Genomic DNA, 11445 nt, shown 5'->3' on the forward strand with positions numbered 1-11445 from the left:
TTTTCTCAAATGTACTTGAATCTACCCCAATCTACTCCACCCCACTCCACTCTATCCCACTCTACCCTACCCCATTAGACCCCAAATGATCGCACTCCACCTCAATCTACCCCACTCCCCTTAATCCCAATATACCTACTCCAATCTAACCCATCCCAATACAATCTACCCAAATCTACTCCACTGCAATCTACCCCAATCTACAACACTCCAATCTATCCCACTCCACTCCAATCTACCCCATTCCAATATACCCCACTGCGCTCAACCCAAATTCACTACAATCTACTCCAATCTAACCCACTTCACCCCCCTACAATCAACGCCAATCTATCACACTCTACTGAACTCTACCCCAATCTACCACACTCTATCCCACTCCACTCTACACCAATCTACACCACACAACTCCACAACAATCTACCCCATTGCAATGTACCCGAATTCACCCCACTCCACCCACCTCCACCCCACTCCATCCCAATCCACCCGACTAACTTTTAGCTGTGCTGAACAGCCATCACATTGGTGTACAACACAACTAAAACACATTGCCAAAGCCAATAGGTCTTGCACAGACTAGACCTATTGGCTTTGCCAATGCTTGCTTACGTTACTGCTGGCAACAATGTCAGATACACTGAAGTGATAACAGCTGGTAGTCTTGCCCTCGCTAGCAACTAATTAAATCTTGTCTGAAGTGGTCAACATTATAACTGTAATAAAATAAGTAGCTGAGGATGATTGTCATTGAAAATAACTAGCTTTTATTACAGAAAAGGTTGAAGACCTCTGGATTGGACAAATAATATTAGCATATTATTAAAGTATATATACATAAAAAAGCAAAATGTTAAATAAAAATGTTGAAACCAAATACACGGTGACAGGGAGAGAACCTGAAGGAGAAGACTGCATGGGGAGATTAACTCCCAGATAGCAATCATTATTTTATGAACAGCAGACATTATCTTGTGGATAGCAGACATTATACAATAGATAGCAATCATTGTTATGCAGATATCAGTCGTTTTCAAGCACAAAGAGCAAAAGAAAGTCTTCCTAAACAGTTCACAATTGTTTGAGCCACAGACTGGCGGCTTGAAAGGGAGAATGCCCATTGTCATTATGCCATTGATTAAATTGTAGGCAATTAAATATATTAATAGTTACCTTCGTGTTTTTCATCTGTACAAAATACTGTGCCTATGACCTTGTGATTTAGATGCACTGTCAACACAAAGGCCCTCATTATGTTCATGGTGGTGGTCCGACAGCCACATTATGACCGCGGCAGTGGCGCCACGGTTGGACCGCCAGCACCTCCACTCTCACGCCAAAGGACAGACTGGCGATGCTGGAGGTCTTAATCCGCCAGGGCAGCACTTCAAGCAGAGATGCCCTGGGTATTACGACTCCCCTCTCCGCCAGCAGTTTCATGGCGGTAGTACTGCCATGAAATAGCTGGCAGAGACGGGGTGCAGGGGACCCTTATGGGCTACCTGACACTCGCAGTGCCATTGCTTCAGCAAGCACTGACCTGCTTTGACAGCAGCACCATGTTTGCTGAGGGACAGAGATGAAACCTGCTTTAAGGGTCCGCTATCAAAAACCAGAGTGTTTGCTGTAGCTTGGCTGACCCTTATGGGCTACCTGACACTCGCAGTGCCATTGCTTCAGCAAGCACTGACCTGCTTTGACAGCAGCACCATGTTTGCTGAGGGACAGAGATGAAACCTGCTTTACAGGTCCCGCTATCAAAAACCAGAGTGTTTGCTGTAGCTTGGCTGGTACCTACCCCCAGGGCATAGCAGGAGCTGGCCCTAGGGGGTGATGATCCCCAGGACCATCTGTGGCTTCAAGAGGAGGGCCTTGCAGCTCCCGTCCAAAGTATGGATACCCAGGGAAGTTTTGGTCCATGGGGCTTAGGGGTCCCATAGGGACCCCCTTTCTTTTTTTAAGATTTTCCCTAGGGGGTGGTGGTCCCTGGGGCAGCGGGGGGTGGGTGCGCAGCCCCCACTCCAAATACAGTGATGCCCCTGGGGAGGTGGTGGTCCCCAGGACACTGGGGGCTGCACAGCCCCACAAATAAATTACATTTTGCCCCGGGGTGGTGGTCCCTGGGACCCAGGTGACCACAGGTCCCCTGCATTATATTACGCAAATGCCTCGGGGAGATGGTGGCAGTGGGAGGGGCCGGGCACCTCCCCTCCGCATATCAGAGCAAAGCCCTGAGGAGGTGGCGGTCCCCAGGACATCAGAGCGACCACATGCCCCCCTGCATATAGCTAATATGCCCAGGGGAGGTGGCAGTCCCTGGGGCAGCTGGGGGGGGCCAGGAGCTCCCCCTGATTTTATACAGATAGGCCTCCAGGACTTGACCCACTCAGGCCTTTACAATAACGAAGCGTGGGAGACCTTGCTTCATTTTTTATTTTATTTTACGGTGAATCCACAACTCCACCTCGTCTCTGCTCGTAAAAATAGAAAACAAATTGCTTTTAAACCCTAACCACCAGAGCTAAGGGGTTAGGGTGTTCGTACTCTGGCCCTGTTTCATTATTTTTTTTTTTTTTTGGGTGGGCTCGGCTTCAGCCGAGTCCCAAGATGGCTGACAATACTTCAACGACTTCTGTTGTTGAAGTGTATCAGCCAATCAGATCTCTGCACGAGATTGGGAGGGGTCACGAATACTTTGCGTCCCTAGATATACAAATTTGTTTTCCCCTTGATTTCTTGAAAACTACTGAACGGAAAAGGTCACTTTCTGGATCACCTTCCATCCAAATTTGATGTAATTCCGTCCAGCAGTTTTTGTGCTATTACTGTTCAAAATACCTATGGAAAAAAGAATGGGGAAAACGTGTTTTGGGACCCTCCTTTTTCTTGGCCACCCTGGATGGATCACCCTGAAACTTTCCAGGCACCAGCTGACGGTACTGGCAAATGTTTTTGTTTTTGTAAACTTTCACGAAGATTCACCAAGCAACGCCAAAGATATAGGCAAGTAAAAAAAGGCCTTTTATATAGAAACTAGGTCCTAACTATAATTAGCTAGAGGCGACCACCACTAGTTTATATTTATATATATATATATATATATATATAGATATATATATATGTTTATATATATATCTTCCAGAAAGATGAGATTTCACTCATCATACGGCTGCACCATAAAATGATTTCGCATTTGCCACCACATAGAAAAAGCTATCTTCCCATACGTTAATGCTTATCTGTTTATTCCAAATACGGTGCAAATACAGTGCTGCTTCCAAACAAAACTGGAATGTCAATGCGTTACGGCTACTGGACACTACCCCCACAATCAAAACCTCCTCAAATATCATGATAGTCCCTCATATATTTTTACTGCTACAAGGTGCAGATCAATGGAGCGGCCATCTTATAACATATATGTTGTCTCATTGATAGTCAGCCTACGTAATATTCACTAATACTTCCCAATGGTCACATTATGATAAATATATCAACATACCATACATATTACTGTTATCAAATGAGTGATGATGTAAAATACATAGATACCTTAATACATAAATAAATATATTATTATATTACAGGTTGTATTTACAGTCTCTTCAATCTCTGATCTATCAATTCAAATAAATGCATAAATATCAAATCTTAATTTCACATATATATTTAAATACCATAATTAAGCAAGCTTAAATGACAGGTGCATAATCTTATCCTGAGAATTGAAGATATACTGACCAATCAATTGCATGACCTATGGCATTCTGTTCTCAGATAGTAGATCTATCTCAGTAGTAGTAGTAAACAATCTTTATTCGGTCAACATAACCATCAAAGCAATCATAAAACAATTTAAACTCATAGAAAGGTTAAGACACAGACAAAATTAAAAAACATTTAAATATTACAATAAAATATAAAACCTCCTACTTCATATCTAAAACATACTTATCTGAAAAGCAGTTTAAGATCTTTAAAATAACAGGTTCGTATATGCCAGGCAGCCACAAGGAACTTGCTAACCGCAGAGATTAAAAGGGTTGAAGTATCACTTTGCATGACCCATGGCATTCTGTTCTCAGATAATATATCTGTCTTGGTATTTTGATATGTATAGTATATTTTTAGAGTGACCTTGTGCCTTTCATTCAGAAGATGATCTCATGCTTATATTGCAATATGGCTGATAATACATATCAATTTGCCTCCCTTATATGAATGAGTTATAATAGACCACGTCCAATTGTCTGCATAAATGAACTATATAAGTAATATGCCTGTTTTAATAATTTGATATGTGTGGAATACATTTATTTTCCTTTTCTTTTTAAAAGTGACATTGTGAATTTGCTTCAATGGAAGTAATCTCATATTTAATTTGCAATTTAGCTTATACTGACAAATTCTATTGGCCTCCCATACATAAATAGTTTATAATGGGCCACACCCAGTTGTCTGCACCAATAAACTCTACATAGCCTAATAAAAAAGTAACATATAAATTTAAAAAACTAAACCATACTAGATAAAGTGCAATGTGAAAGAGGTGAGATCAAAATGTAAAAAATGCAATAAAACATCCTTACCAGCCTTAGCAATCATAATTTCTACTCTCAACATATAACACATTCAGGTGCAATATATATATGGACAACAGCCTTGATGTATCCTGGAAAGTATAACCAACATATTAGGTCCATACATGGAAGAAGTATGTGTAGCGAGTCCTTTTTTCTAATGTTCTAATGAAATATACTATCCACATCCTCCTACATAGACGCACATATAGTTTGGCATCAAGATTGCGCCCCCAAGGATTCTCTGAACCAAGCAATAAAATCATCTTTGTTTCCATCCGTCTTAATTCTAGCATCCTATCACCCAACCTGGGACCTAATTTGATCGATCTAATCCCATAAAGAGTTAAAGTGCTACAGTCTCCTCCATGTGTGTCCCAAAAATGTTTGGACAGAGGATAGGATCTGTCTTGGTTTTTAATGGCTCTACGGTGTTGCAAAAACCTAATCTTTAGTTTATGAATAGTGCTGCCTACATATTTCTTCTGGCAGCTACATTCAATAACATAAATCGCATATTCAGTTTCACGTGTGATTCAGTCTCCAATCAAGCACTTTCTTCCTTCAAATGTTTGAAAACTCTGCATATTTACAGCATACTTACAAGCTTTACAGTGACCACAGTTCCAAAACCCCATGCTCTTTTTAGTCAACCACAATGTGTTATTTTTGTTTTCATTTTTGACAGACTCTTAGTCAGATGATCCCCCGACGAGCAAGTCTTCGTTATGTGATTTGTGGATGTTGGCCAATTTCCCCTTTTATATGTTGATCTTGTTGTAAAACATGCCAATTACGTTGCAAAATACTCTTAAGTGCTGAATGTTGGTGATTATATTCTAAAACGAGTCTACGAGGGGATCTACTTGTTGCTATATTCTCATTGGCATACTTATTCTTAAAAAGCAATTCCTCTCTTGTTTTACATTTCACTCTATGCTGTGCATCAATCAGAATTTTATATGGATATCCCCTCTCCAAAAATCTTTGTGACATGGCCATAATTTTCTTTTCAAAAGTGACATCATCAGAACATATACTGCGAGCCTGTAGGAATTGGCTATATGCTATATTCCAATTTAGCGCTTCGGGTGTCCACTATTGCCATGTAGTATAGAGGTGCATGCAGTGGGTTTGCGATACACACAGGTTTCTAATTTGTCATTCTTTACCTCAAGTAGGACGTGCAGAAACTCAATTTTATTCCTACTCCATGTTGTTTCAAGTTGGATATTCAAATCATTGTTGCTAAGTATATTGATATATTGATATATTCCTGTAGAGCATTTTCATGGCTATCCCATATAAGGAAAAGATCATCAATGTATCGCACCCACAATACTACCCTTTCCATATGAGCACCGAGGGCATCTGACCATGCTACTTCTTTTTCCCACCATCTCATTTAGAGATTTGCGTAGGTTGGAGCTAAGGATGCCCCCATCGCTGTACCCTTCTTTTGGAGGTAATATTCATTATTCATTATTAAATAAAAAAACATTATGTGTGAGACAGAATGACAGCATTGACATAAGTATTTCGGTATGTTGAAGAAATTCTATAGGCTGTGTCTTTAAAAAGTATCTACACGCCTCCATACCATAATGATGTTTGATTGATGTGCATAGGGAGGATACATCCATTGCAACCATAAGACAGTTGTTTTGCCAGGGAATATTGTCTATTTTGGATATAGAATATCTGTGGTATCATGTAGTTAAGACGGTAACTCAGTTACATATGGACATAGAAAGAGATCCAAATATCTTGTAGTGTTTTCCAAGAGGAAGTTAATCATACTCACAATAGGTCCCCCAGGAGGATGGCATTTGTTATGGATTTTAGGTAGAAAATAGACGCACGGAATTCTTGGAGAATCGATTTTAGATACTGATACTCTTCATATTCCATAAGTTGATTTGTCAAGTGTTGGAAATGGCCTTTCTGCAGGGTCATTCCCAGACTTTTTGCCTTCCTCCTCTTTTTCTGACCTTATTTTTGCTGGCTTTAGGACTCTGTGCACTTTACCACCGCTAATCAGTGCTAAAGTGCATATGCTCTCTCCTTAAAACATGGTGACATTGGCTCATACCAAATTGGACTATTTAATTTACTTATAATTCCCTAGTAGAGTGCACTATATGTGCCCAGGGCCTGTAGATTAAATGTAACTAGTGGACCTGCAGCACTGGTTGTGCCACCCACATAAGTAGCCCCTTCACCATGTCTCAGGCCTGCCTCTGCAGTGCCTGTGTGTGCAGTTGCACTGCCACTTCGACTTGGCATTTAAAAGTAATTGCCAAGTCTTAACGCCCCTTTATCTACATATAAGTCACCCCTAAGGTAGGCCCTAGGTAGCACATAGGGCAGGGTGCTGTGTAGGCAAAAGGCAGGACATGTACCTGTGTAGTTTACATGTCTTAGTAGTATAAAACTCCTAAATTTGTTTTTACACTGCTTTGAGGCCTGCTCCCTTCATAGGCTAACATTAGGGCTGCCCTCATACATTGTTTGAGTGGTAACAGCAGATCTGAACCGAGTAGGAAGGTCATATTTAGTATGGCCAGAATGGTGATACAAAATCCTGCTGACTGGAGGAGTTGGATTTTGAATTACTATTTTAGAAATACTACTTTTAGAAAGTGAGCATTTCTCCACACTTAAATCCTTCTGTGCCTTCCAATCCATGTCTGGCAAGGTTTAGTTGACAGCTCCTTTGTGCATTCACTCGGACACACCCCAAACAAAGGATACTCAGCCTCACTTGCATTCATCTGCATTTTGAATGGGTCTTCCTGGGCTGGGAGGGTGGAGGGCTTGACACTTGCATGTCAAAGGACGGGGGCCTGCCCTCACACAAAGGTCTGCCACACCCCCTACTAGGACCCTGGCAGACAGGATGGAACTGAAAGGGGACCTTGTGCACTTCTGAGCCACTCTTTGAAGTCTCTGCCACTTCAAAGGCACATTTGGGTATTTAAGCAGGGTCTCTGACCCTACCAACTTAGACACTTCCTGGAGAAGAGAACCTGAGCCAGAACCTGCATCCTGCGAAGACCTGCCTGGCTGCTCAAAGGACTCACCTGTCTGCTTTCTGTGAAGGACTGCTGCCTTGCTGTTGCCCTGCTGCCTTGCTGCTCTCTGGCTGTGGTGAAGAAGTGCTCTCCAAGGCTTGGATAGAGCTTGCCTCCTGTTCCCTGAAGTCTCAGGACCAAAAGGACTTAATCTCTGCAAGAAGGACTCCTTGTGCGGCGAAAATCTACAAACAGCCTGCCAGAAACGACGCCCAGCCAGCACCGCAGTGAAAATTTCTCTGCACGCGAATCTGAACGACTTCGGAACAAGAAGATCAACGCAGCGCCAGCGTAGCGCTTGGAAATTCGATGCACGGCCTCACCGGATCTTCGCACAGCCGAGCCGGAATGACGTAGCCCGAGTTCCAGAGAGGAATCGACGCTTCGCCTGCTGTGCAGTAGAAAAATTCAACACAATGCCTACCGGACCCACGCAGCTCCTGTGACTTCGTCCTAGCAGCGCCGGAAATCCATGCATTGTCCCCGGGGCATCTGAAAACCCCACAACCCAAAGAGGATCCAAGACCGAGCGCCAGAAATCGACGCACAGCCGTCCCTGTGTGAAAACTAAATGACGCATCGCTGTGTGTGGCCCGAGAAATCGACGCACACCCCTTTGTTTCCATGCATCTCCTCCTCTGCTGCCCTTTGCTCAGATTTTTCATGCAAACCAGGCACTTTGTGCTTAAAAGAGACTTTGTTTGCTTTAAAAAGACTTAGGACACTTTATACCACTTTTCAGTCATATCCCAACATTTACTTATTGCATTTTAATCGTTTTTGACCTGCAATTATCCAGCTAAATATAGATTTTTCTAAAACACTGTGTGGTGTATTTTTGTGGTGCTATATTGTGTTATTGTATGATTTATTGCACGAATACTTTACACATTGCCTTCTAAGTTAAGCCTGACCGCTCAGTGCCAAGCTACCAGAGGGTGGCACAGGATAATTTCGAGTGTGTGTGACTTACCCTGACTAGAGTGAGGGTCCTTGCTTTGACAGGGGGTAACCTGTCTGCCAACCAAAGACCCCATTTCTAACATCAACCATTTATCCAACATCTCATGGTAGGTCTTTTGGTAATTCGAGATCGGATTCATTCACAACCTTTCATAGTGGTCATCATTTGTCAGTTGGCGATGGGCTTCCTTTATATTTTCTGCAACATTTATGATAACAACGTTACCGCCTTTGTCTGATGGCTTCATAATGATTGATTTATTCTCTTTGAGTTGATTAATATCCTTCCAATCTTTGGGAGTAAAGTTTCTTGATCTTTTATTCTGTATATATGGTTTCATACGTAATTTGTTAATGTCTTCCACTACCAATTCGTGGAAAGTATCAATTAAGTTTCCACTAGATAACTGTGGATTGAATTTACTTGGTAATTTCAAAGAGCTAGCTGCAGACAAGTCAGTAGTGAAGCCCATCATCTCCATCTTTGTTTTATCTGTATGCTCACTAGTATGGATAACCCGATTGTCCACTAAGTTCTCAACCGCTAGATCATTAATGGCTGCAAGAGCAGATGTGTCGTTTATCTTAAATCCTGAATATATTACATTATGTAATTCTTTTACAGGTTTTGTAGAGGGGTTTTCATTGCATAATAAGTGTTGGGACATCATTTCCGCACAAATGTATACATCTTAATTCGTGTTTCAGCATAATCCTAGTCAATAGTTGGACAAAAACTGAGCCCTAAATTGAGAATTCTTTCTTGATTCGTAGTTAGTGTGCTCTGTGAAATACTCACAATTGTATTGGTGTTTGTGGGGTTGATCCATGGACTGGGAAATATGTCTAATCTTTGTGTTTATGTCTCTTCCCCTTCCCTCACCTCATCTTGTGCCTCCACCACCTCGCTCTCTGCTTCTGCCCGTTTGTGGCGTAGCCATTTGCATGAGACACATTTCCCCTTGAAAATCCAGTTTGTTAAAAGGTGCCTCATCTGCTGATGATCCCAGCTCAGAGCTTATATCTGTATTGCTGTAATTAGCAGCCATTTCCCCTCCAACATTCATATTTTCTTTAATCCTTAGAGTGTCATATTTACGTGCAAAAGTGTAGATTCTACCATGTTCATAATGCAATTTATCGCTATTGAATTTGTGTGCCTTCCGTGCTTTGATCTCCTCCTCCTGTTTTGTAATTCGTTCTTCCATTTTACCTAATAGCTGTTTCACTTCTTCCTGTTTAGATACTGTTTCCAATTCTTTCATCAAGTCCTCTATGTTCTTGATCTGTTCATCCATATGTCGTTTTGCTTGTGTAATTAGCGTGCCCATGAGTTTGAAAGAGCAATCAGATGTCTGTATTCTCCACTCTTCTAATAAGTCTGGATCCATATCACTGAGTGTGGGCAATATTAGAATACGTAGACCTCGTGGCACCCTGCTACTTTCAATGTATTTAGTTAACAAGGTCATCTCCCACCATTTCCTTAGTTCTAAAACATGTGCCTTATCCAATTCTTTAATAATATTAGATGTTGTTCGAGAGCGTGTGCTATTTGGTCGGTTCACTTCCAGACAATGACCAGTCCCATCAAAGAGTTCAGTCGCTGCTCTTTCCCACAGCGCTCTGCATTCTGTCATAGTATTCAATAGCCAAAATATTGAATGTTCGGCATCTATAGTTTGCAAAGCATACAATTAAACACTCATATCATACAAATGCTCCTCCAAGATTTACTTAAGTTAACGTTGAAACAATCACAATGTTGTATAACAAATTGCACTGATAGTCGTAATATTTTTGAGAGGAAGCAACTGTTTGTTATACTGATTTTGATGCACCTTCACAGCTATGCATCATCTGAATATTCTGGCAGTCCACTTTTTATGTTGTTATTAGCCGGTCTTTAAACCCAAACCAATGGCAACACCCAGGCACGAACACCGTACATCCAATCAATCAGGGAGATCCCGCAACTTCCCTCTGTGTCTCCTAACCGTGGGTGCCCTCGACCCCCCCGAAAACACAGAAACACCTACCCCTCATTCGTCTTACAGTCCGGACTCCCAAGAATACAATGAAGTGCTCCATGCTGTTTACAATGTCTTGTTTCTCCTGAAGTAAATTTCACACGCACTTTCCTCGGCATGCAAGCCGTTTTGCGTATGGGATCAGCGCAATCAATTTCTTCCAAAAAGATGAGATTTCACTCATCATACGGCTGCACCATAAAATGATTTCATAGCTGACACCACATAGAAAAAACGATCTTCCCATTTGTTGATGCTCATCTGTTTATTCCAAATACAGTGATGCTTACAAACAAAACTGGAATGTCAACGTGTTTTGGCTGATGCCTTCTACTGGACACTCCCCCCCATGATCAAAACCTCCTCAAATATGATAGTCCCTCATCTATGTTTACTGCTACAAGGTACAGATCGATGGAGCGGCCATCTTATAACATATATGTTGTATCCTTGATAGTCATCCTATGTCATATATATATATATAGAGAGAGAGAGAGAGTGGAGTATGAAGGAGTAGAGTGGGTTGTCGTAGTGTGGAGTTCCTGTCACAGAGTGGAGTGTCAAGTGGTAGAATGGAGTGGCATGTCATAGAGTTGACCGGACTGTCAGGTTGTAGAGTCTTATTTGTCATATATTTTATAGTTACTTTCATGAAAGTACTGTGGTATTCTGTAAAATATTGAAAGCATATATAAATCAATAAAAATACTTCTATCTACCTTTACAGACTTTCCTGAGCTCCCTCAGTCCTTACTATGCATGACACAAAACGCAATATTTATGTAAAAAAAAAACACA

The 11445-nt window shown here is 41.5% G+C and overlaps 1 protein-coding gene across 1 annotated transcript in view; it reads right to left on the reverse strand.

Moving 5' to 3' along the window:
- LOC138258582 (putative nuclease HARBI1) overlaps nt 1-10952 on the reverse strand; it is a 98769-nt gene extending 87817 nt beyond the window's left edge. Inside the window, exon 1 of the mRNA XM_069205943.1 lies at nt 10657-10952. Coding sequence (XP_069062044.1) covers nt 10657-10708 — 52 coding nt within the window. The 5' untranslated portion in view covers nt 10709-10952. The remainder of the gene's footprint in view (nt 1-10656) is intronic.
- Between the last annotated feature and the right edge of the window lie 493 nt (nt 10953-11445).

Source organism: Pleurodeles waltl, chromosome 9, assembly GCF_031143425.1.
Source record: "Pleurodeles waltl isolate 20211129_DDA chromosome 9, aPleWal1.hap1.20221129, whole genome shotgun sequence".
NCBI lineage: Eukaryota > Metazoa > Chordata > Amphibia > Caudata > Salamandridae > Pleurodeles > Pleurodeles waltl.